At 41.4% G+C, this 26,942-nt stretch overlaps 1 protein-coding gene across 4 annotated transcripts in view; it reads right to left on the bottom strand.

The window, feature by feature from the left end:
* Positions 1–26,942, bottom strand: part of LOC112247781 (arrestin red cell) — a 111,208-nt gene that overhangs the window by 9,990 nt on the left and 74,276 nt on the right. For all 4 annotated transcript variants that reach the window (XM_042328155.1, XM_042328153.1, XM_042328154.1 and 1 more), the window contains 3 exons: positions 23,457–23,541; positions 18,042–18,114; positions 16,271–16,408 (listed from right to left, as the gene is read on the bottom strand). In XM_042328155.1, the coding sequence (XP_042184089.1) occupies positions 16,271–16,408; positions 18,042–18,114; positions 23,457–23,541 (296 nt within the window). The remainder of the gene's footprint in view (positions 1–16,270; positions 16,409–18,041; positions 18,115–23,456; positions 23,542–26,942) is intronic.

Raw genomic sequence — 26,942 nt, 5'->3', positions numbered from 1 at the left:
TATATGTGTGTGTGTTTCTATATGTGTGTGTTTTCTATATGTGTGTGTGTTTCTATATGTGTGTGTGTTTCTATATGTGTGTGTGTTTCTATATGTGTGTGTGTTTCTATATGTGTGTGTGTTTGTGTTTCTATATGTGTGTGTGTTTCTATATGTGTGTGTTTCTATATGTGTGTGTGTTTCTATATGTTGTGTGTTTCTATATGTGTGTGTGTTTCTATATGTGTGTGTGTTTCTATATGTGTGTGTGTTTCTATATGTGTGTTTCTATATGTGTGTGTGTTTTCTATATGTGTGTGTGTTTCTATATGTGTGTGTGTTTCTATATGTGTGTGTGTTTGTTTCTATATGTGTGTGTGTTTCTATATGTGTGTGTGTTTCTATATGTGTGTGTGTTTTCTATATGTGTGTGTGTGTTTCTATATGTGTGTGTGTTTCTATATGTGTGTGTGTTCTATATGTGTGTGTGTTTCTATATGTGTGTGTGTTTCTATATGTGTGTGTGTTTCTATATGTGTGTGTGTTTCTATATGTGTGTGTGTTTCTATATGTGTGTGTGTTTCTATATGTGTGTGTGTTGTGTGTGTTTCTATATGTGTGTGTGTTTCTATATGTGTGTGTGTTTCTATATGTGTGTGTGTTTCTATATGTGTGTGTGTTTCTATATGTGTGTGTGTTTTTCTATATGTGTGTGTGTTTCTATATGTGTGTGTGTGTGTTTTCTATATGTGTGTGTGTTTCTATATGTGTGTGTGTTTCTATATGTGTGTGTGTGTGTGTGTTTCTATATGTGTGTGTGTTTCTATATGTGTGTGTTTCTATATGTGTGTGTGTTTCTATATGTGTGTGTGTGTGTGTTTCTATATGTGTGTGTGTTTCTATATGTGTGTGTGTTTCTATATGTGTGTGTTTCTATATGTGTGTGTGTTTCTATATGTGTGTGTGTTTCTATATGTGTGTGTTTCTATATGTGTGTGTGTTTCTATATGTGTGTGTGTGTGTGTTTCTATATGTGTGTGTGTTTCTATATGTGTGTGTTTCTATATGTGTGTGTGTGTTTCTATATGTGTGTGTGTTTCTATATATGTGTGTGTGTTTCTATATGTGTGTGTGTTTCTATATGTGTGTGTGTTTCTATATGTGTGTGTGTTTCTATATGTGTGTGTGTTTCTATATGTGTGTGTGTTTCTATATGTGTGTGTGTTTCTATATGTGTGTGTTTCTATATGTGTGTGTGTTTCTATATGTGTGTGTGTTTCTATATGTGTGTGTGTTTCTATATGTGTGTGTGTTTCTATATGTGTGTGTGTTTCTATATGTGTGTGTGTTTCTATATGTGTGTGTGTTTCTATATGTGTGTGTGTTTCTATATGTGTGTGTTTTCTATATGTGTGTGTGTTTCTATTCTATGTGTGTGTTTCTATATGTGTGTGTGTTTCTATATGTGTGTGTGTTTCTATATGTGTGTGTTTCTATATGTGTGTGTTTCTATATGTTTCTATATGTGTGTGTGTTTCTATATGTGTGTGTGTTTCTATATGTGTGTGTGTTTCTATATGTGTGTGTGTTTCTATATGTGTGTGTGTGTTGTTTCTATATGTGTGTGTGTTTCTATATGTGTGTGTGTTTCTATATGTGTGTGTGTTTCTATATGTGTGTGTTTTCTATATGTGTGTGTGTTTCTATATGTGTGTGTGTTTCTATATGTGTGTGTGTTTCTATATGTGTGTGTTTCTATATGTGTTGTGTTTCTATATGTGTGTGTGTTTCTATATGTGTGTGTGTTTCTATATGTGTGTGTGTTTCTATATGTGTGTGTGTGTGTGTGTGTTTCTATATGTGTGTGTGTTTCTATATGTGTGTGTGTTTCTATATGTGTGTGTGTTTCTATATGTGTGTGTGTGTGTGTGTTTCTATATGTGTGTGTGTTTCTATATGTGTGTGTGTTTCTATATGTGTGTGTGTGTGTGTTTCTATATGTGTGTGTGTTTCTATATGTGTGTGTGTGTGTGTTTCTATATGTGTGTGTGTTTCTATATGTGTGTGTGTTTCTATATGTGTGTGTGTTTCTATATGTGTGTGTGTTTCTATATGTGTGTGTTTCTATATGTGTGTGTGTGTTCTATATGTGTGTGTTTTCTATATGTGTGTGTGTTTCTATATGTGTGTGTGTTTCTATATGTGTGTGTGTTTCTATATGTGTGTGTGTTGTTTCTATATGTGTGTGTGTTTCTATATGTGTGTGTGTTCTATATGTGTGTGTTTCTATATGTGTGTGTGTTTCTATATGTGTGTGTGTTTCTATATGTGTGTGTGTTTCTATATGTGTGTGTGTTTCTATATGTGTGTGTGTTTCTATATGTGTGTGTGTTTCTATATGTGTGTGTGTTTCTATATGTGTGTGTTTCTATATGTGTGTGTGTTTCTATATGTGTGTGTGTTTCTATATGTGTGTGTGTTCTATATGTGTGTGTGTTTCTATATGTGTGTGTGTTTCTATATGTGTGTGTGTTTCTATATATGTGTGTGTGTTTCTATATGTGTGTGTGTTTCTATATGTGTGTGTGTTTATATATGTGTGTGTGTTTCTATATGTGTGTGTGTTTCTATATGTGTGTGTGTTTCTATATGTGTGTGTGTTTCTATATGTGTGTGTGTTTCTATATGTGTGTGTGTTTCTATATGTGTGTGTGTTTCTATATGTGTGTGTGTTTGTGTGTGTTATATGTGTGTGTGTTTCTATATGTGTGTGTGTTTCTATATGTGTGTGTTTCTATATGTGTGTGTGTTTCTATATGTGTGTGTGTTTCTATATGTGTGTGTGTTTCTATATGTGTGTGTGTTTCTATATGTGTGTGTGTTTCTATATGTGTGTGTGTTTCTATATGTGTGTGTTTCTATATGTGTGTGTGTTTCTATATGTGTGTGTGTTTCTATATGTGTGTGTGTTTTCTATATGTGTGTGTGTTTCTATATGTGTGTGTGTTTCTATATGTGTGTGTGTTTCTATATGTGTGTGTGTTTCTATATGTGTGTGTGTTTCTATATGTGTGTGTGTTCTATATGTGTGTGTGTTTCTATATGTGTGTGTTTCTATATGTGTGTGTTTCTATATGTGTGTGTGTTTCTATATGTGTGTGTGTTTCTATATGTGTGTGTTTTCTATATGTGTGTGTGTTTCTATATGTGTGTGTTTTCTATATGTGTGTGTGTTTCTATATGTGTGTGTTTTCTATATGTGTGTGTGTTTCTATATGTGTGTGTGTTTCTATATGTGTGTGTGTTTCTATATGTGTGTGTGTGTTTCTATATGTGTGTGTGTTTCTATATGTGTGTGTGTTTCTATATGTGTGTTGTTTCTATATGTGTGTGTGTTTCTATATGTGTGTGTGTTGTTTCTATATGTGTGTGTTTCTATATGTGTGTGTGTTTCTATATATGTGTGTGTGTTTCTATATGTGTGTGTGTTTCTATATGTGTGTGTGTTTCTATATGTGTGTGTGTTTCTATATGTGTGTGTTTCTATATGTGTGTGTGTTTCTATATGTGTGTGTGTTTCTATATGTGTGTGTGTTTCTATATGTGTGTGTGTTTCTATATGTGTGTGTGTTTCTATATGTGTGTGTTTTCTATATGTGTGTGTGTTGTGTGTTTCTATATGTGTGTGTTTCTATATGTGTGTGTGTTTCTATATGTGTGTGTTTTCTATATGTGTGTGTGTTTCTATATGTGTGTGTGTTTCTATATGTGTGTGTGTTTCTATATGTGTGTGTTTCTATATGTGTGTGTGTTTCTATATGTGTGTGTTTTCTATATGTGTGTGTGTTTGTTTCTATATGTGTGTGTGTTCTATATGTGTGTGTGTTTCTATATGTGTGTGTGTTTCTATATGTGTGTGTGTTTCTATATGTGTGTGTGTTTCTATATGTGTGTGTGTTTCTATATGTGTGTGTGTTTCTATATGTGTGTGTGTTCTATATGTGTGTGTGTTTCTATATGTGTGTGTTTTCTATATGTGTGTGTGTTTCTATATGTGTGTGTTTTATATGTGTGTTTTCTATATGTGTGTGTGTTTCTATATGTGTGTGTGTTTCTATATGTGTGTGTGTTTCTATATGTGTGTGTGTTTCTATATGTGTGTGTTTCTATATGTGTGTGTGTTTCTATATGTGTGTGTGTTTCTATATGTGTGTGTGTTTCTATATGTGTGTGTTTTCTATATGTGTGTGTTTCTATATGTGTGTGTGTTTCTATATGTGTGTGTGTTTCTATATGTGTGTGTTTCTATATGTGTGTGTGTTTCTATATGTGTGTGTGTTTCTATATGTGTGTGTGTTTCTATATGTGTGTTTCTATATATGTGTGTGTTTCTATATGTGTGTGTGTTTCTATATGTGTGTGTGTTTCTATATGTGTGTGTGTTTCTATATGTGTGTGTGTTTCTATATGTGTGTGTGTTTCTATATGTGTGTGTGTTTCTATATGTGTGTGTGTTTCTATATGTGTGTGTGTTTGTTTCTATATGTGTGTGTGTTTCTATATGTGTGTGTGTTTCTATATGTGTGTGTTTCTATATGTGTGTGTTTCTATATGTGTGTGTGTTTCTATATGTGTGTGTGTTGTGTGTTTCTATATGTGTGTGTGTTTCTATATGTGTGTGTGTTTCTATATGTGTGTGTGTTTCTATATGTGTGTGTGTTTCTATATGTGTGTGTGTTTCTATATGTGTGTGTGTTTCTATATGTGTGTGTTTCTATATGTGTGTGTGTTTCTATATGTGTGTGTGTGTTCTATATGTGTGTGTGTTTCTATATGTGTGTGTGTTTCTATATGTGTGTGTGTTTCTATATGTGTGTGTGTTTCTATATGTGTGTGTTTCTATATGTGTGTGTGTTTCTATATGTGTGTGTGTTTCTATATGTGTGTGTGTTTCTATATGTGTGTGTGTTTCTATATGTGTGTGTTTTCTATATGTGTGTGTGTTTCTATATGTGTGTGTGTTTGTATATGTGTGTGTGTTTCTATATGTGTGTGTTTCTATATGTGTGTGTGTTTCTATATGTGTGTGTGTTTGTTTCTATATGTGTGTGTGTTTCTATATGTGTGTGTTGTGTGTGTTTCTATATGTGTGTGTGTTTCTATATGTGTGTGTGTTTCTATATGTGTGTGTGTTTTCTATATGTGTGTGTGTTTCTATATGTGTGTGTGTTTCTATATGTGTGTGTGTTACTATATGTGTGTGTGTTTCTATATGTGTGTATGTTTCTATATGTGTGTGTGTTTCTATATGTGTGTATGTTTCTATACGTGTGTGTTTCTATATGTGTGTGTGTGTGTGTTTCTATATGTGTGTGTGTTTCTATATGTGTGTGTGTTTCTATATGTGTGTGTGTGTGTGTGTGTGTTTCTATATGTGTGTGTGTTTCTATATGTGTGTGTGTGTTTCTATATGTGTGTGTGTTTCTATATGTGTGTGTGTTTTTATATGTGTGTGTGTGTGTTTCTATATGTGTGTGTGTTTCTATATGTGTGTGTTTCTATATGTGTGTGTGTTTCTATATGTGTGTGTGTTTCTATATGTGTGTGTGTTTCTATATGTGTGTGTGTTTCTATATGTGTGTGTGTTTCTATATGTGTGTGTGTTTCTACACGTGTGTGTGTTTCTATATGTGTGTGTGTTTCTATATGTGTGTGTGTTCTATATGTGTGTGTGTTTCTATATGTGTGTGTGTTTCTATATGTGTGTGTGTTTCTATATGTGTGTGTTTCTATATGTGTGTGTGTTTCTATATGTGTGTGTGTTTCTATATGTGTGTGTGTTTCTATATGTGTGTGTGTTTCTATATGTGTGTGTGTGTTGTTTCTATGTGTGTGTTTCTATATGTGTGTGTGTTTCTATATGTGTGTGTGTTTCTATATGTGTGTGTGTTTCTATATGTGTGTGTGTTTCTATATGTGTGTGTGTTTCTATATGTGTGTGTGTTTCTATATGTGTGTGTGTTTCTATATGTGTGTGTGTTTCTATATGTGTGTGTGTTTCTATATGTGTGTGTGTTTCTATATGTGTGTGTGTTTCTATATGTGTGTGTGTGTGTTTCTATATGTGTGTGTGTGTGTTTCTATATGTGTGTGTGTTTCTATATGTGTGTGTGTTTCTATATGTGTGTGTGTTTGTGTTTCTATATGTGTGTGTGTTTCTATATGTGTGTGTGTTTCTATATGTGTGTTTTTCTATATGTGTGTGTGTTTCTATATGTGTGTGTGTTTCTATATGTGTGTGTTTCTATATGTGTGTGTGTTTCTATATGTGTGTGTGTTTCTATATGTGTGTGTGTTTCTATATGTGTGTGTGTTTCTATATGTGTGTCTATATGTGTGTGTGTTTCTATATGTGTGTGTTTTTCTATATGTGTGTGTTTCTATATGTGTGTGTGTTTCTATATGTGTGTGTGTTTCTATATGTGTGTGTGTTTCTATATGTGTGTGTGTTTCTATATGTGTGTGTGTTTCTATATGTGTGTGTGTTTCTATATGTGTGTGTGTGTTTCTATATGTGTGTGTGTTTCTATATGTGTGTGTGTTTCTATATGTGTGTGTGTTTCTATATGTGTGTGTGTGTGTGTTTCTATATGTGTGTGTGTTTCTATATGTGTGTGTGTTTCTATATGTGTGTGTGTTTCTATATGTGTGTGTGTCTATATGTGTGTGTGTTTCTATATGTGTGTGTGTTTCTATATGTGTGTGTGTTTCTATATGTGTGTGTGTTTCTATATGTGTGTGTGTTTCTATATGTGTGTGTGTTTCTATATGTGTGTGTGTTTCTATATGTGTGTGTGTTTCTATATGTGTGTGTTTCTATATGTGTGTGTGTTTCTATATGTGTGTGTGTTTCTATATGTGTGTGTGTTTCTATATGTGTGTGTTTTCTATATGTGTGTGTGTTTCTATATGTGTGTGTGTTTCTATATGTGTGTGTGTTTCTATATGTGTGTGTGTTTCTATATGTGTGTGTGTTTCTATATGTGTGTGTGTTTCTATATGTGTGTGTGTTTCTATATGTGTGTGTGTTTCTATATGTGTGTGTTTCTATATGTGTGTGTGTTTCTATATGTGTGTGTTTCTATATGTGTGTGTGTTTCTATATGTGTGTGTGTTTCTATATGTGTGTGTGTTTCTATATGTGTGTGTGTTTCTATATGTGTGTGTGTTTCTATATGTGTGTGTGTTTCTATATGTGTGTGTTTTTCTATATGTGTGTGTTTCTATATGTGTGTGTGTTTCTATATGTGTGTGTTTTCTATATGTGTGTGTGTTTCTATATGTGTGTGTGTTTCTATATGTGTGTGTGTTTCTATATGTGTGTGTTTCTATATGTGTGTGTGTTTCTATATGTGTGTGTGTTTCTATATGTGTGTGTGTTGTGTTTCTATATGTGTGTGTGTTTCTATATGTGTGTGTGTTTCTATATGTGTGTGTGTTTCTATATGTGTGTGTGTTTCTATATGTGTGTGTGTTTTTCTATATGTGTGTGTGTTGTTTTCTATATGTGTGTGTGTTTCTATATGTGTTTCTATATGTGTGTGTGTTTCTATATGTGTGTGTGTTTCTATATGTGTGTGTGTTTCTATATGTGTGTGTGTTTCTATATGTGTGTGTGTTTCTATATGTGTGTGTGTTTCTATATGTGTGTGTGTTTCTATATGTGTGTGTGTTTCTATATGTGTGTGTGTTTCTATATGTGTGTGTGTTTCTATATGTGTGTGTGTTTCTATATGTGTGTGTGTTTCTATATGTGTGTGTGTTTCTATATGTGTGTGTGTTTCTATATGTGTGTGTTTTCTATATGTGTGTGTGTTTCTATATGTGTGTGTGTTTCTATATGTGTGTGTGTTTCTATATGTGTGTGTGTTTCTATATGTGTGTGTGTTTCTATATGTGTGTGTTTCTATATGTGTGTGTTTTATATGTGTGTGTGTTTCTATATGTGTGTGTGTTTCTATATGTGTGTGTGTTTCTATATGTGTGTGTTTCTATATGTGTGTGTTTCTATATGTGTGTGTGTTTCTATATGTGTGTGTGTTTCTATATGTGTGTGTTTTTCTATATGTGTGTGTGTTTCTATATGTGTGTGTGTTTCTATATGTGTGTGTGTTTCTATATGTGTGTGTGTTTCTATATGTGTGTGTGTTTCTATATGTGTGTGTGTTTCTATATGTGTTGTGTTTCTATATGTGTGTGTGTGTGTGTTTTCTATATGTGTGTGTGTTTCTATATGTGTGTGTGTTTCTATATGTGTGTGTGTTTCTATATGTGTGTGTTTCTATATGTGTGTGTGTTTCTATATGTGTGTGTGTTTCTATATGTGTGTGTGTTTCTATATGTGTGTGTGTTTCTATATGTGTGTGTGTTTCTATATGTGTGTGTGTTTCTATATGTGTGTGTGTTTTGTTTCTATATGTGTGTGTGTTTTTCTATATGTGTGTGTGTTTCTATATGTGTGTGTGTTTCTATATGTGTGTGTGTTTCTATATGTGTGTGTGTGTTTTCTATATGTGTGTGTGTTTCTATATGTGTGTGTGTTTGTTTCTATATGTGTGTGTGTTTCTATATGTGTGTGTTTTCTATATGTGTGTGTGTTTCTATATGTGTGTGTTTCTATATGTGTGTGTGTTTCTATATGTGTGTGTGTTTCTATATGTGTGTGTTTCTATATGTGTGTGTGTTTCTATATGTGTGTGTGTTTCTATATGTGTGTGTGTTTCTATATGTGTGTGTGTTTCTATATGTGTGTTTTCTATATGTGTGTGTGTTTCTATATGTGTGTGTGTGTTGTTTCTATATGTGTGTGTGTTTCTATATGTGTGTGTGTTTCTATATGTGTGTGTGTTTCTATATGTGTGTGTGTTTCTATATGTGTGTGTGTTTCTATATGTGTGTGTGTGTGTGTGTTTCTATATGTGTGTGTGTTTCTATATGTGTGTGTTTCTATATGTGTGTGTGTGTGTGTGTTTCTATATGTGTGTGTGTTTCTATATGTGTGTGTGTTTCTATATGTGTGTGTTTTCTATATGTGTGTGTGTTTCTATATGTGTGTGTGTTTCTATATGTGTGTGTGTTTCTATGTGTGTGTGTTTCTATATGTGTGTGTTTCTATATGTGTGTGTGTTTCTATATGTGTGTGTTTTCTATATGTGTGTGTGTTTCTATATGTGTGTGTGTTGTCTATATGTGTGTGTGTTTCTATATGTGTGTGTGTTTCTATATGTGTGTGTTTTCTATATGTGTTTCTATATGTGTGTGTGTTTCTATATGTGTGTGTGTTTCTATATGTGTGTGTGTGTGTGTGTTTCTATATGTGTGTGTTTCTATATGTGTGTGTGTTTCTATATGTGTGTGTGTTTCTATATGTGTGTGTGTTTCTATATGTGTGTGTGTGTGTGTGTTTCTATATGTGTGTGTGTTTCTATATGTGTGTGTTTCTATATGTGTGTGTGTTTCTATATGTGTGTGTGTTTCTATATGTGTGTGTGTGTGTGTGTGTTTCTATATGTGTGTGTGTTTCTATATGTGTGTGTGTTTCTATATGTGTGTGTGTTTGTGTTTCTATATGTGTGTGTGTTGTTTCTATATGTGTGTGTTTTCTATATGTGTGTGTGTTTCTATATGTGTGTGTTTCTATATGTTGTGTGTTTCTATATGTGTGTGTGTTTCTATATGTGTGTGTTTCTATATGTGTGTGTTTCTATATGTTTCTATATGTGTGTGTGTTTCTATATGTGTGTGTGTTTCTATATGTGTGTGTGTTTCTATATGTGTGTGTTTCTATATGTGTGTGTGTTTCTATATGTGTGTGTGTTTCTATATGTGTGTGTGTTTCTATATGTGTGTGTGTTTCTATATGTGTGTGTTTTCTATATGTGTGTGTGTTTCTATGTGTGTGTGTTTCTATATGTGTGTGTGTTTCTATATGTGTGTGTGTGTTGTTTCTATATGTGTGTGTGTGTGTGTGTTTTTCTATATGTGTGTGTGTTTCTGTGTGTGTGTTTCTATATGTGTGTGTGTTTCTATGTGTGTGTGTTTCTATATGTGTGTGTGTTTCTATGTGTGTGTGTTTCTATATGTGTGTGTGTTTCTATATGTGTGTGTGTTTCTATATGTGTGTGTGTTTCTATGTGTGTGTGTTTCTATATGTGTGTGTTTCTATATGTGTGTGTGTGTGTGTGTTTCTATATGTGTGTGTGTTTCTATATGTGTGTGTGTGTGTGTGTGTTTCTATATGTGTGTGTGTTTCTATATGTGTGTGTGTTTCTATGTGTGTGTGTGTTTCTATACGTGTGTGTGTTTCTATATGTGTGTGTGTTTCTATGTGTGTGTGTTTCTATATGTGTGTGTTTCTATATGTGTGTGTGTGTGTGTGTTTCTATATGTGTGTGTGTTTCTATATGTGTGTGTGTGTTTCTATATGTGTGTGTGTTTCTATATGTGTGTGTGTTTCTATACGTGTGTGTGTTTCTATATGTGTGTGTGTTTCTATATGTGTGTGTTTCTACACGTGTGTGTGTTTCTATATGTGTGTGTGTGTGTTTCTACACGTGTGTGTTTCTATATGTGTGTGTGTTTCTATATGTGTGTGTGTTTCTATATGTGTGTGTGTGTTTCTATATGTGTGTGTTTCTATATGTGTGTGTGTTTCTATATGTGTGTGTTTCTATACGTGTGTGTTTCTATATGTGTGTGTGTTTGTGTTTCTATATGTGTGTGTGTTTGTGTTTCTATATGTGTGTGTGTGTGTGTTTCTATATGTGTGTGTGTGTTTCTATACGTGTGTGTTTCTATACGTGTGTGTTTCTATACGTGTGTGTTTCTATACGTGTGTGTGTGTGTGTTTCTATACATGTGACATGTGTGTGTGTGTGTGTGTGTGTGTGTGTGTGTGTGTGTGTGTGTGTGTGTGTGTGTGTGTGTGTGTGTGTGAATCTCAGATTTGAGTGTAACCTTGCTTGTTGTTGTTTGTGCATACAGTACATTAGGGAATTATTCAGACCCCTTGACTTTTTCCACATTTTGTTACGTTACAGCCTTATTCTGAAATGGATTCAATAAATTAAAAAATCCTCAGCAATCTACACACAATACCCCATAATGGTTTTTAGACATTTTTGCAGATGTATTAAAAATTAATAACAGAAATACATATTTATATAAGTAGTCAGACCCTTTGCTATGAGACTCGAAAGTGAGCTCAGGTGCATCCTGTTTCCATTGATCATCCTTGAGATGTTTCTACAACTTGGAGTCCACCTGTGGTAAATTCAATTGATTGGACATGATTTGGAAAGGCACACACCTGTCTATATAAGGTCCCACAGTTGACAGTGCATGTCAGAGCAAAAACCAAGCCACGAGGTCAAAGGAATTGTCCGTAGAGCTCCGTGACAGGATTGTGTCGAGGCACAGATCTGTGGAAGGGTACGAAAACATTTCTGCAGCATTATAGGGCCCCAAGAACACAATGGTCTCCATCATTCTTAAATGAAGAAGTTTGGAACCACTAAGGCTCTTCCAGAGCTGGCCGCCTGGCCAAACTAAGCAATCGGGGAAGAAGGGCCTTGGTCAGGGAGATGACCTTCAAGAAGGACATCCATCTCTGCAGTACTCCACCAATCAGTTTTTTTTGGTAGTGGCCAGACGGAAGCCATTCCTCAGTAAAAGGCGCATGACAGCCCGCTTGGAGTTTGCCAAGAGGCACCTAAAGACTCTCAGACCATGAGAAACAAGATTCTCTGGTCTGATGAAACCAAGATTGAACTCTTTAGCCTGAATGTCAAGCGTCACGTCTGGAGGAAACCTGGCACCATCCCTACGGTGAAGCATGGTGGTGGCAGCATCATGATGTGGGGATGTTTTTCAGCAGCAGGTACAGGGAGACTAGCCAGGATTGAGGGAATTATGAACGGAGCAAAGTACAGAGAGAATTTAGATGAAAACCTGCTCCAAAACGCTCAGGACCTCAGACTGGGGCGAAGGTTCACCTTCCAACAGTACAACAACCCTAAGCACACAGCCAAGACAATGCAGGAGTGGCTTCGGGACAAGTCTCTGAATGTCCTTGAGTGACAGATCCCAGACTTCAACACGATCGAACATCTCTGGAGAGACCTAAAAATTGCTGAGCAGCAATGCTCCCCACCCAACCTGACAGAGCTTGAGAGGAACTGCATAGAATGGGAGAAACTCCCCAAATACATGTGTGCCAAGCTTGTAGAGTCATACCCAAGAAGACTTGAGGCTGTAATCACTGCCAAAGGTACTTCAACAAAGTACTGAGTAAAAGGTCTGAATACTTATGTAAATGTGATATTTCCATTTTTTTATTAGTGCAAACATTTCAAAATCTATTTTTGCTTTGTCATTATGGGTTATTGTGTGTAGATTGATGAGGGGAAAAAAACAATTTAATCAATTTTAGAGTAAGACTGTAACGTAACAACATGAGAAAAGTCAAGGGGTCTGAATACTTTCTGAGTGTGCTCTCTCCTCTCTTCCCCTCTCTCCTCTCTTCCTCTCCCCTCGCTTCCTCTCTCCTCGCTTCCTCTCTTCCTCTCTCCTCTTCTCTCTTCCTCTTCCCTCTCTTCTCGCTTCCTCTCTCCTCTCTTCCTCTCTTCCTCGCTTCCTCTCTCCTCTCTTCCTCTCTCTTCAATTCAAGTTTACAAGTTTACACTGCCAAAGCAAGTGAACTAAAAAATGTACAGTAAACATTACACACATGTTCCAAAGGAATAGACATTTCAAATGTAATTGCCTATATACAGTTTCGTAACGATGTTCTTCACTGGTTGCCCTTTTCTTGTGGCAACAGGTCACAAATCTTGCACGTAGCCTGTCTTCTCTTGAGAGCCATGTCTGCCTACGGCGGCCTTTCTCAATAGCAAGGCTATGCTCACTGAGTCTGTACATAGTCAAAGCTTTCCTTAAGTTTGGGTCAGTCAGTGGTCAGGTATTCTGCCACTGTGTACTCTCTGTTTAGGCCCAAATAGCATTCTAGTTTGCTCTGTTTTGTTAGTTTTTTCCAATGTGTCAAGTAATTATCTTTTTGTTTTCTCATGATTTGGTTGGGTCTAATTGTGTTGCTGTCCTGGGGCTCTGTAGGGTGTGTTTGTGTTTGTGAACAGAGCCCCAGGACCAGCTTGCTTAGGGGACTCTTCTCCAGGTTTATCTCTCTGTAGGTGATGGCTTTGTTATGGAAGGTTTAGGAATCGCTTCCTTTTAGGTTGTTGTAGAATTGAACAGTTCTTTTCTGGATTTTGATAATTAGCGGGTATGGGCCTAATTCTGCTCTGCATGCATTATTTTGTGTTTTAAGTTGTACATGGAGGATATTTTTGCAGAATTCTGCATGCAGTCTCAATTTGTTGTTTGTCCCATTTTGTGAATTCTTGGTTGGTGAGCGGACCCCAGACCTCACAACCATAAAGGTCAATGGGTTCTATAACTGATTCAAGTATTTTTAGCCAGATCCTAATTGGGATGAAGAATTCTACGCTCCTTTTGATGGCATAGAAGGCCCTTCTTGCCTTGTCTCTCAGATCGTTCACAGCTTTGTGGAAGTTACCTGTGTCGCTGATGTTTAGGCCGAGGTATGTATAGTTTTTTGTGTGCTCCAGGCCAACAGCATCTAGATGGAATTTGTCTTTGTGGTCCTGGCAACTGGACCATTTTTGGAACCCCATTATTTTGGTCTTACTGAGATTTACTGTCAGGGTCCAGGTCTGACAGGGCCCAGGTCTGTCAGGGCCCAGGTCTGTCAGGGCCCAGGTCTGTCAGGGCCCAGGTCTGACAGAATCTGTGCAGAAGATCTAGCTGCTGCTGTAGGCCCTCCTTGGTTGGGGACAGAAGCACCAGATCATCAGCAAACAGTAGACATTTGACTTCAGATTCTAGTAGGGTGAGGCCGGGTGCTACAGACTCTCTGTCTCGTCTCTCTCTATCGTCTCTCTGTCTCGTGTCTCTCTATCTCGTCTCTCTGTCTCGTGTCTCTCTATCTCGTGTCTCGTGTCTCTCTGTCTCGTGTCTCTCTGTCTCGTGTCTCTCTGTCTCGTGTCTCTCTGTCTCGTGTCTCTCTGTCTCGTGTCTCTCTCTCTCTCGTGTCTCTCTGTCTCGTCTCTGTCTCGTGTCTCTCTGTCTCGTGTCTCTCTGTCTCGTGTCTCTCTATCTCGTGTCTCTGTCTCTCTATCTCGTCTCTCTGTCTCGTGTCTGTCTCGTGTCTGTCTCGTGTCTCTCTGTCTCGTGTCTCTCTGTCTCGTGTCTCTCTGTCTCGTGTCTCTCTGTCTCGTGTCTCTCTGTCTCGTGTCTCTCTGTCTCGTGTCTCTCTGTCTCGTGTCTCTCTGTCTCGTGTCTCTCTATCTCGTGTCTCATGTCTCTCTCTCGTCTCTCTCTATCTCGTCTCTCTATCTCGTGTCTCTCTGTCTCGTGTCTCGTGTCTCTCTGTCTCGTGTCTCTCTCTCTCGTCTCTCTATCTCGTGTCTCGTGTCTCTCTGTCTCGTGTCTCTCTATCTCGTGTCTCTCTGTCTCGTGTCTCGTGTCTCTCTGTCTCGTGTCTCTCTGTCTCGTGTCTCTCTATCTCGTGTCTCTCTGTCTCGTGTCTCTCTGTCTCGTGTCTCTCTGTCTCGTGTCTCGTGTCTCTCTGTCTCGTGTCTCTCTGTCTCGTGTCTCTCTGTCTCGTGTCTCTCTGTCTCGTGTCTCGTGTCTCTCGTATCTCGTCTCTCTCTATCTCGTCTCTCTCTATCTCGTGTCTCGTGTCTCTCTGTCTCGTGTCTCTCTGTCTCGTGTCTCTGTCTCTCTGTCTCGTGTCTCTGTCTCGTGTCTCTCTCTCGTCTCTCTCTATCTCGTGTCTCTCTGTCTCGTGTCTCTCTGTCTCGTGTCTCTCTGTCTCGTGTGTCTCTCTGTCTCGTGTCTCTCTGTCTCGTGTCTCTCTGTCTCGTGTCTCTCTGTCTCGTGTCTCTCTGTCTCGTGTCTCTCTATCTCGTGTCTCGTGTCTCTCTATCTCGTCTCTCTGTCTCGTGTCTCTCTGTCTCGTGTCTCTCTATCTCGTATCTCGTGTCTCTGTCTCGTGTCTCTCTATCTCGTATCTCTCTATCTCGTGTCTCGTGTCTCTCTCGTGTCTCTCTATCTCGTGTCTCTCTGTCTCGTGTCTCTGTCTCGTGTCTCTCTCTCGTGTGTCTCGTCTCTCTCGTCTCTCGTGTCTCTCTATCTCGTGTCTCGTGTCTCTCTCTCGTGTCTCGTGTCTCTCTCTCTCGTATCTTGTGTCTCTCTGTCTCGTGTCTCGTCTCTCTCTGTCTCGTGTCTCTCTATCTATCTCGTGTCTCGTCTCTCTCTAGTCTCGTCTCTCTATCTCGTGTCTCTCTGTCTCGTGTCTCTCTATCTCGTGTCTCTCTGTCTCGTGTCTCTCTCTCTCGTGTCTCGTCTCTCGTGTCTCGTCTCTCGTGTCTCTCTCTCTCGTCTCTCTCTATATCTCGTGTCTCGTGTCTCTCTATCTCGTCTCTCTCTCTCTCGTGTCTCGTCTCTCTCGTGTCTCGTCTCTCTATCTCGTGTCTCGTGTCTCTCTATCTATCTCGTGTCTCTCTGTCTCGTGTCTCTCTATCTCGTGTCTCTCTATCTCGTGTCTCGTGTCTCTCTGTCTCGTGTCTCTCTATCTCGTGTCTCTCGTGTCTCTCTATATCTCGTCTCTCTCTATCTCGTGTCTCTCTCTCGCTCTCTCTAGTCTCGCTCTCTCTAGTCTCGCTCTCTCTAGTCTCGCTCTCTCTAGTCTCGCTCTCTCTAGTCTCGCTCTCTCTAGTCTCGCTCTCTCTAGTCTCTCTCTCTATAATGTGTTTCTCTAGTCTCTCTCTCTATAATGTGTTTCTCTAGTCTCTCTCTATAATGTGTTTCTCTAGTCTCGCTCTCTCTAGTCTCTCTCTCTATAATGTGTTTCTCTAGTCTCTCTCTCTATAATGTGTTTCTCTAGTCTCGCTCTCTCTAGTCTCTCTCTCTATAATGTGTTTCTCTAGTCTCTCTCTCTATAATGTGTTTCTCTAGTCTCGCTCTCTCTAGTCTCGCTCTCTCTAGTCTCGCTCTCTCTGTGTAATGTGTTTCTCTAGTCTCTCTCTCTCTCTCGCTCTCTCTCTCTAGTCTCGCTCTCTCTCTCTAGTCTCGCTCTCTCTCTCTAGTCTCGCTCTCTCTCTCTAGTCTCGCTCTCTCTCTCTAGTCTCTCTCTCTCTATGTAATGTCTTACATAGTGCTGGAGGCCAGATTGGTGTCTTCGTGCTTCAGCTTGCCATCCAGAGCCAGGCCTCTCTTTTCTCGGTTGTTGGTGAGCGTGGGAGTCAGGGTGTACACCTTACAGAACGTACTGCTGGGGGACACCTGGTCACTGTGGAGGATGGTGAGAGAGAGAAAATTATTGATTATTTATTTCATATGTGATGGGTTCCTAGTCCCTCTTGTATAGGAATCCACAACGCTGGGGAAGCATTAAGGAAAGAAGAGAGGAAAAGAAAGGATCTGTGAGATGCTGGAACAGGGAGGGAGAGGGGCATTGAAGGGGACTAGACTGGGAGAGAATCCTCTTCATTTGAGAGAAAGGATATTGGGTTTTGGGGCCAGTGGCTTCTTGTGGAGGACTGGATAACAGGGGACAAGGAGGATAGTTATCAGAGTGGGAGGTCGGGCATCTCGATTTAGGCCACGAGGGAAAGTTTTGGTGGACCAAAAATCAAGCCAGATACTGGGGTTGTGGGGAGGTCTGGGTCTGGGAGCTCTGGGGGTTACGTCTTGGGCGGCCATTTTGGGTCAAGGCCTAGCCAGTCACTCCTCCTCTACTCACCGGTCGGAGGCGCGGCCCACAGACTTTTTGTAGGTGTCACATCTGTGCAGAACTACATCAGTCACCTGTAAAACTACAGTACAGGGGGGGGGAAACACTGACTAAGATGTCATAACAAGGAGACAAGGGGCTGTGATGTTACTAGACGGGATAAGATGAGGTTACCTATGGCCGTTGAGAAGGGGTAGATGGGGGGGTGGGGAGGAGAGGGGTATTCTGGCATGGCAGTGCCAGCAGAAAGGGGGTTGGGTGATGTCATAGAGGGCCATACAATATGAGGTAGAAGATATGCAGAAATAATACAACAAAACTATTAAAAACACTACTGAAAGTGAGTGTCTGTTTGGCCACACAATATGCCTGCATTATTCTCTCTCTCTCACAGATGAGACAAAGAAGAAGAGAAGGAGGATGAGAAGGAGACAGGGATGGAGAGAGAGGTTTGGAGAGAAGGGGACAGGGATGGAGAGAAGGGGACAGGAATGGAGAGAGAGGTTTGGAGAGAAGGGTACAGGGATGGAGAGAGAGGTTTGGAGAGAAGGGGACGGAGAGAAGGGGACAGGGATGGAGAGAAGGGGACAGGGATGGAGAGAGAGGTTTGGAGAGAAGGGTACAGGGATGGAGAGAGAGGTTTGGAGAGAAGGGGACAGGGATGGAGAGAAGGGGACAGGAATGGAGAGAGAGGTTTGGAGAGAAGGGTACAGGAATGGAGAGAGAGGTTTGGAGAGAAGGGTACAGGGATGGAGAGAGAGGTTTGGAGAGAAGGGTACAGGGATGGAGAGAGAGGTTTGGAGAGAAGGGTACAGGGATGGAGAGAAGGGGACAGGAATGGAGAGAGAGGTTTGGAGAGAAGGGGACAGGGATGGAGAGAAGGGGACAGGAATGGAGAGAGAGGTTTGGAGAGAAGGGTACAGGGATGGAGAGAAGGGGACAGGAATGGAGAGAGAGGTTTGGAGAGAAGGGGACAGGGATGGAGAGAAGGGGACAGGAATGGAGAGAGAGGTTTGGAGAGAAGGGGACAGGGATGGAGAGAGAGGTTTGGAGAGAAGGGGACAGGGATGGAGAGAAGGGGACAGGAATGGAGAGAGAGGTTTGGAGAGAAGGGTACAGGGATGGAGAGAGAGGTTTGGAGAGAAGGGGACAGGGATGGAGAGAGAGGTTTGGAGAGAAGGGGACTCACTCTGCCTCTTCCTGTGCAACAGGACACTTGTACTGAGCCGTACTGAACAGACAAATGTCAGCATACTGGCGAACTGCAGCAGGGGAGAGAGAGAGGGTTAACACAGCAGGAAAACACACACGCTGTAGGAGACACTCTGTAGGAGACACGCTGTAGGAGACACGCTGTAGGAGAGAGAGAGGGTTAACACAGCAGGAAAACACACACGCTGTAGGAGACACGCTGTAGGAGACACGCTGTAGGAGAGAGAGGGTTAACACAGCAGGAAAACACACACACTGTAGGAGACACGCTGTAGGAGACGCATAGTAGGAGACACGCTGTAGGAGAGAGAGGTACAGGAAGCATACCCATACAAACCTGTGTATAAAGTACTACTGCAATACCAACCATCTGTCTCTCTTCTGGTCTGAGCAGAATCACGTTGTTGGAAACAAAGGCTGTTCTGAGAGCAGGCCTGGTTGTGGCTATATGTTGGAGTCGCGTCTGGGACAGAGCTGTGGGGATTTTACTTTTTTCTCAGCCGGTAATTGTCATGCAAATCATTGCCGGTCTCACAGGGCTTCATAGCCTACAAGCCATTGGTGCAGATCTTTGGAACATCTACATTTAAGAAGAAAATGTTGCTTATTTCAGAAGAACAGAATAGCATACTCTGAGTTGTCCTTATCTGGCTATGACATATGGCTGTGGGCTACACTAGTTCATTTAGCAGACAAGATTTGCTTAGAATTCCCAAGGCATTATTTTATAGTATGAAGAATACAATTGAACATATCTGAATAAAATATAAAGGGTCTTTTTCCTAAACGATTCAGAGGGAGTTCGCACATGCGGCTATTCTGTGTTGAGCACTTAACAAATTGATCATTTGAAACAGGTCCTCCTGTAGGCTGACTTCAGAGTTAGACCCGCCACGGTTTGTTTTTTTTGTGCAGTCTACACACACCTCATCAGTCTCTCATTCACAATTTGACAAGCACTTGATAATATTCTCACCCATCAGACTTGTTACGGTTTTCTAGTGGTGATGAAGGAGAGTCGGACCAAACTGCAGCGTGTCGATTGAGATTCATGTTTAATCAAATAAAGAAACACGAACACTACACAAAACAATAAACGTAATCAAAACCGAAACAGCCTATCTAGTGCAAACTAACCGAGAGTACACATAGGACACTAAGGACAATCACCCACGACAAACTCAAAGAATATGGCTGCCTAAATATGGTTCCCAATCAGAGACAACGATAAGCACCTGCCTCTGATTGAGAACCATTCCAGACAGCCATAGACTTTGCTAGATAACCCACTAAGCTACAATCCCAATACCACCACCAAAACCCCAAGAAAAACACACCACAATTACAAAAACCCCATGCCACACCCTGGCCTGACCAAATACATAAAGATAAACACAAAATACTTTGACCAGGGCGTGACAAGACTATTCTAAATTTAATCTGGTCTTTACATATAGCCTACTCATAAATGTGTGGAATTATTTTTTATTTAGAATAGCCCACAAAAAAATAAACATTCATAGCATTCAAAACATTCATTCATAGCTATGCTAACCTCTATGGGGGTCTTTTTGAAGAATGTTTTGTTAATAATGAAAACGAAAATGCATTTTTGAATAAAGTCCTGAAGTGGTATTGATATATTGACGACATCTTTTGCATATGGGAAGGAACTGAAGAAGAGCTGTCAGACTTTATGGCACTACTCAATGACATTGACCCCCATCTCAAATTCACTATTGAACGTGACACTAAACGTGGTCATTACGTCAATAGGTGGATTAAGAAATCAAATGGAACCCTGTTTACAACTCTGTATAGAAAAGAAACAGACAGAAATACTCTATTACAGGGGACAGCTTCCATCCTGAGCCATTAAAAAGAGGACTTCTAAGAAGCCCGTTTCTCAGACTGAGACGTATATTCCACTCCACAGAGGACTGTCTAGAAACAGCAGCGGAGATGCACAGTAGGTTTCTATGAAGAGGCTATTCACCACAATGTGTGGATGAAGCTCTTCATTTGGCATTGGGGCAAACATGAGATGAACTGCTACAAAAAGGACCCGCTAAAGCCAAAGAACACTGTAATGTTCACAACTACATATACTTTGAACTCACGCAAAGTGGGAGATGCTGTCAAGAAACACTGGCATGTTCAAAAATCCACCACTTATTGTATATAGGAGAGGTCGCAATTTACGCAATAAATTGGCTCATGCCAACTGCCGGCCACAAAAGAAAACGAGCCAGGCTCTTTTACGCCCTCTTCTGAGTGGTCACTATAAATGCAGAGGTGGCGCACAGTGCAACAACATGATGAAGTGTGAATATTTCTGCCACCCACACACAGGAAAACGGTTCCAAATAAATGACATTATTATGTGCTCCACCACCCATTTTCCCCATTGTGTTTGTGGGATCTTGTCTAGTTAGTTGCCGGTGTGCAGTAGCTTCACGTTTCGTTTGTGCTTTTTTGTTTTTGTTTTGAGTTTTGATTTATTAAAAATATGTGGAACTCTACGCATGCTGCATCTTGGTCTACTCATTACGACGAGTGTGACACTATGTATGTTATGTTGTGAATTTGAACATGAATTAAGTGCCTATTTAAGATTACTCTGATGTTTTTCGTACGATGTACCCAATGATTAGTGAAAACTTGCTATGTCCTCATTGTGGTTTTACAGACGTGTTGAATACGTCTTATTTACACACTTTATACAAATAATTATGAAATGCATATTGTTATATTTGGTAACACTTATTTGTTTTTCCTTTGCCTCCAACCCACTTCGATGCGTGGAGCGGATGTGGGTGTGGCCAGGTCTACATAAGGGTGCTAATTTAAAACAATTCACAAATGCTCTGACGAAGGCCGTGAGGCCGATACGTAAGGTTATTAAAGTTCAGTGATACTATCCAGAGCAGTGTGCGGTTTCCGTTTTCCTTCATCTTGTTCAACTGTTGCCAGGCACATGCAAAACGTTTGCTCAGATGTGCGAGTGCCTTTTGAATTTTTTATTTTGAAAAAGTCCACAAAGCATTGTGTTCAATATTAGGAAAGTTGATGGGCCTAGTGAGGGCCTAGTGTGGGCCTAGTGTGGGGGCCTAGTATGGGTCTAGTGAGGGCCTAGTGTCTGTGGGTTTTTGCTTTTCCTTTCAATTAAGACCTAGACGACCAGGTGTGGGGAGTTCCTTACTAATTAGCGACCTTAATTCATCAATCAAGTACAAGGGAGGAGCACCCGCAGACACTTTCCCTCCGTCTAATGAGTTTGACACGTGTGGATTAGATGGACAATAGAGTGCTATTTACTGGGCCATTAGTAACTAGCTGTTATTACCAGGACATTAGTAACTAGCGGTTATTACCAGGCCATTAGTAACTAGCTGTTATTACCAGGACATTAGTAACTAGCGGTTATTACCAGGCCATGAGTAATTAGCTGTTATTACCAGGACGTTAGTAATTAGCTGTTATTACCAGGACATTAGTAATTAGCTGTTATTATCAGGACATTAGTAATTAGCTGTTATTATCAGGACATTAGTAATTAGCTGTTATTACCAGGACATTAGTAATTAGCTGTTATTACCAGGACATTAGTAATTAGCTGTTATTATCAGGACATTAGTAATTAGCTGTTATTACCAGGACATTAGTAATTAGCTGTTATTATCAGGACATTAGTAATTAGCTGTTATTACCAGGACATTAGTAATTAGCTGTTATTACCAGGACATTAGTAACTAGCGGTTATTACCAGGCCATTAGTAATTAGCTGTTATTACCAGGACATTAGTAATTAGCTGTTATTACCAGGACATTAGTAATTAGCTGTTATTATCAGGACATTAGTAATTAGCTGTTATTACCAGGACATTAGTAACTAGCTGTTATTACCAGGACATTAGTAACTAGCTGTTATTACCAGGACATTAGTAATTAGCTGTTATTACCAGGACATTAGTAATTAGCTGTTATTACCAGGACATTAGTAATTAGCTGTTATTATCAGGACATTAGTAATTAGCTGTTATTACCAGGACATTAGTAACTAGCTGTTATTACCAGGCCATTAGTAATTAGCTGTTATTACCAGGACATTAGTAATTAGCTGTTATTACCAGGACATTAGTAATTAGCTGTTATTACCAGGACATTAGTAACTAGCTGTTATTACCAGGCCATTAGTAATTAGCTGTTATATTGTTGATTCTCCTGTCCTGCTACGTTGATTCTCCTATCCTGCAACATTGATTCTCCTAACCTGCTACGTTGATTCTCCTATCCTGCTACGTTGATTCTCCTATCCTGCTACGTTAATTCTCCTATCCTGCTACGTTGATTCTCCTATCCTGCTACGTTAATTCTTGCTACGTTAATTCTCCTATCCTGCTACGTTAATTCTTGCTACGTTAATTCTCCTATCCTGCTACGTTAATTCTCCTATCCTGCTACGTTGATTCTCCTATCCTGCTACGTTGATTCTCCTATCCTGCTACGTTGATTCTCCTATCCTGCTACGTTGATTCTCCTATCCTGCTACGTTGATTCTCCTATCCTGCTACGTTGATTCTCCTATCCTGCTACGTTGATTCTCCTATCCTGCTACGTTGATTCTCCTATCCTGCTACGTTGATTCTCCTTTCCTGCTGCATAGTCCTTTCTGCTGTACTCCAAAACCGCCAGGCCTGCCCGCAGAACAGCGTGAGTTTCCAACAACACCATACCCCCTGGTCTGAGGATACCACACCCCCTGGTCTGAGGATACCACACCCCCTAGTCTGAGGATACCACACCCCTGGTCTGAGGATACCACACCCTGAGGATACCACACCCCCTGGTCTGAGGATACCACACCCCCTGGTCTGAGGATACCACACCCCTGTTCTGAGGATACCACACCCCTGTTCTAAGGACACCATACCACCTGGTCTGAGGATACCATACCCCTGGTCTGAGGATACCACACCCCTGGTCTGAGGATACCACACCCCCTGGTCTGAGGATACCACACCCCCTGGTCTGAGGATACCACACCACCTGGTCTGAGGATACCATACCCCTGTTCTAAGGATACCATACCCCTGGTCTGAGGATACCGTACCCCTGTTCTAAGGATACCGTACCCCCTGTTCGGAGGATACCATACCCCTGGTCTGAGGATACCATACCCCTGGTCTGAGGATACCATACCCCTGGTCTGAGGATACCATACCCCTGGTCTGAGGATACCATACCACCTGGTCTGAGGATACCATACCACCTGGTCTGAGGATACCATACCCCCTGGTCTGAGGATACCATACCCCCTGGTCTGAGGATACCATACCCCCTGGTCTGAGGATACCATACCCCCTGGTCTGAGGACATGCGTGTGTCTTACCTGAGATTTTCAACCTCTTGACTGTTTTGGTGGAGTTGTTGGTCGCATGGACATTCACACTGATAGGTTCTCCATGGTAGTAGAGCTGAGAGAGAGGGAGAGAAAGAGAGGGGGAGAAAGAGAGGGGAGAGAGAGGGGCAGAAAGAGAGGGGGAGAAAGAGAGGGGGAGAAAGAGAGGGGAGAGAGAGGGGAGAAAGAGAGGGAGAGAGAGGGGCAGAAAGAGAGGGGCAGAAAGAGGGGCAGAAAGAGGGGCAGAAAGAGAGGGGCAGAAAGAGAGGGGGAGAAAGAGAGGGGGAGAGAGAGGGGGAGAAAGAGAGGGGAGAGAAAGAGAGAGAGAAAGAGAGAGAGAAAGAGAGAGAGAAAGAGGGAGAGAAAGAGGGAGAGAAAGAGGGAGAGAAAGAGGGGCAGGAAGAGAGGGGCAGGAAGAGAGGGGCAGGAAGAGAGGGGAGAGAGAGAGAGGGAGAGAAAGAGAGGGGGAGAAAGAGAGGATGAAAAAGAGAGAACAAGGTTGAGAGATAAAGGGGAGGGGTTGGGGGTCAATATACAGTGAGCTCCAAAAATATTGTGACAGTGACAAAGTTTGTTGTTTTGTCTCTGTACTGCAGCACTTGGATTTTAAATGATATAATGACTATTTGGTTAAAGCGCTGACTGTCAGCTTTGGTGGCAGGTAGTCTAGTGGTTAGAGTGTAGGGGCGGCAGGTAGCCTACTGGTTAGAGTGTAGGGGCGGCAGGTAGCCTAGTGGTTAGAGTGTAGGGGCGGCAGGTAGACTGGTGGTTAGAGTGTAGGGGTGGCAGGTAGCCGAGTGGTTAGAGTGTAGGGGCGGCAGGTAGCCTAGTGGTTAGAGTGTAGGGGTGGCAGGTAGTCTAGTGGTTAGAGTGTAGGGGTGGCAGGTAGTCTAGTGGTTAGAGTGTAGGGGTGGCAGGTAGCCTTGTGGTTAGAGTGTAGGGGTGGCAGGTAGCCTTGTGGTTAGAGTGTAGGGGTGGCAGGTAGCCTAGTGGTTAGAGTGTATGGGCGGCAGGTAGCTTAGAGGTTAGAGTGTATGGGCGGCAGGTAGCCTAGTGGTTAGAGTGTAGGGGTGGCAGGTAGCCTCGTGGTTAGAGTGTAGGGGTGGCAGGTAGCCTAGTGGTTAGAGTGTAGGGAGACAGGTAGCCTAGTGGTTAGAGTGTAGGGGAGACAGGTAGCCTAGTGGTTAGAGTGTAGGGGAGACAGGTAGCCTAGTGGTTAGAGTGTATGGGAGACAGGTAGCCTAGTGGTTAGAGTGTAGGGGTGGCAGGTAGCCTAGTGGTTAGAGTGTAGGGGAGACAGGTAGCCTAGTGGTTAGAGTGGTTAGGGGAGACAGGTAGCCTATCGGTTAGAGTGTAGGGGAGACAGGTAGCCTAGTGGTTAGAGTGTAGGGGAGACAGGTAGCCTAGTGGTTAGAGTGTAGGGGAGACAGGTAGCCTATCGGTTAGAGTGTAGGGGAGACAGGTAGCCTAGTGGTTAGAGTGTAGGGGAGACAGGTAGCCTAGTGGTTAGAGTGTAGGGGAGACAGGTAGCCTAGTGGTTAGAGTGTAGGGGAGACAGGTAGCCTAGTGGTTAGAGTGTAGGGAGACAGGTAGCCTAGTGGTTAGAGTGTAGGGGAGACAGGTAGCCTAGTGGTTAGAGTGTAGGGGAGACAGGTAGCCTAGTGGTTAGAGTGTAGGGGAGACAGGTAGCCTAGTGGTTAGAGTGTAGGGGAGACAGGTAGCCTAGTGGTTAGAGTGTAGGGGAGACAGGTAGCCTAGTGGTTAGAGTGTAGGGGTGGCAGGTAGCCTAGTGGTTAGAGTGTAGGGGTGGCAGGTAGCCTAGTGGTTAGAGTGTAGGGGTGGCAGGTAGCCTAGTGGTTAGAGTGTAGGGGAGACAGGTAGCCTAGTGGTTAGAGTGTAGGGGAGACAGGTAGCCTAGTGGTTAGAGTGTAGGGGACAGGTGGCAGGTAGCCTAGTGGTTAGAGTGTAGGGGAGACAGGTAGCCTAGTGGTTAGAGTGTAGGGAGACAGGTAGCCTAGTGGTTAGAGTGTAGGGGAGACAGGTAGCCTAGTGGTTAGAGTGTAGGGGAGACAGGTATCCTAGTGGTTAGAGTGTAGGGAGACAGGTAGCCTAGTGGTTAGAGTGTGGTTAGGGGAGACAGGTAGCCTAGTGGTTAGAGTGTAGGGGAGACAGGTAGCCTAGTGGTTAGAGTGTAGGGCAGACAGGTAGCCTAGTGGTTAGAGTGTAGGGGTGGCAGGTAGCCTAGTGGTTAGAGTGTAGGGCCAGTAACCGAAAGGTTGATGGATCGAATCACAGAGCTGACAAGGTAAAGTTCTTGTCCTGAGCAGGGTAGTTAACCCACTGTTTCCCAGGCGCCAAAGACGTGAATGTTGATTAAGGCAGCCCCCTGCACCTCTCTGATTCAGAGGGTTTGGTTTAAATGCGGAAGACACATTTCGTTCAGTTGTACAGCTGACTAGGTATCCCCCCTTTAATATGAGGGTATGTTCATCCATATCGGGTGAACCGTTTATAAATTACAGCGCTTTTTGGACATAGTTCCCCCATTTTAGGGGACCAAAAAGTATTGGTACAAATTCACTTATGTGTGTTAAAGTAGTAAAAAGTGTAATATTTGGTCCCTTATTCCTAGCATGCAATGATACCTCAAGCATGTGACCAGTGGTGTGTATTCATGGATGCCAACGGAAGCCAGGCTTCCCCAGAAAACATCAAATAATGTATCTTTCATCACTCTGTGTTTCATAATTCCTCTTCAATTCGCAAGAGGCTGAATGTACTTAACTGGCGCCTCTCTCTCTGTAGGCCATTTTTCAGAAACAGCTGCCCTCTGGCTCTGTATGGGAGGACCATCTATCTGATGCTGTCTGGACAGAGAAACAGCCCCTCTGGCTCTGTATGGGTAGACCATCTATCTGATGCTGTCTGGACAGAGAAACAGCTGCCCTCTGGCTCTGTATGGGAGGACCATCTATCTGATGCTGTCTGGACAGAGAAACAGCCCCTCTGGCTCTGTATGGGTAGACCATCTATCTGATGCTGTCTGGACAGAGAAACAGCTGCCCTCTGGCTCTGTATGGGTAGACCATCTATCTGATGCTGTCTGGACAGAGAAACAGCCCCTCTGGCTCTGTATGGGTAGATCTGATGCTGTCTGGACAGAGAAACAGCTGCCCTCTGGCTCTGTATGGGTAGACCATCTATCTGATGCTGTCTGGACAGAGAAACAGCCCCTCTGTCTCTGTGAGGTAGACCATCTATCTGATGCTGTCTGGACAGAGAAACAGCCCCTCTGTCTCTGTGAGGTAGACCATCTATCTGATGCTGTCTGGACAGAGAAACAGCCCCTCTGTCTCTGTATGGGTAGACCATCTATCTGATGCTGTCTGGACAGAGAAACAGCCCCTCTGGCTCTGTATGGGTAGATCTGATGCTGTCTGGACAGAGAAACAGCTGCCCTCTGGCTCTGTATGGGTA

The sequence above is a fragment of the Oncorhynchus tshawytscha genome, linkage group LG10 (genome assembly GCF_018296145.1).
Source record: "Oncorhynchus tshawytscha isolate Ot180627B linkage group LG10, Otsh_v2.0, whole genome shotgun sequence".
In the NCBI taxonomy this organism is placed as follows: Eukaryota; Metazoa; Chordata; class Actinopteri; order Salmoniformes; family Salmonidae; genus Oncorhynchus; species Oncorhynchus tshawytscha.
Note: the sequence above shows the minus strand (reverse complement) of the source record. Positions and strands in the feature narration are given on the sequence as shown.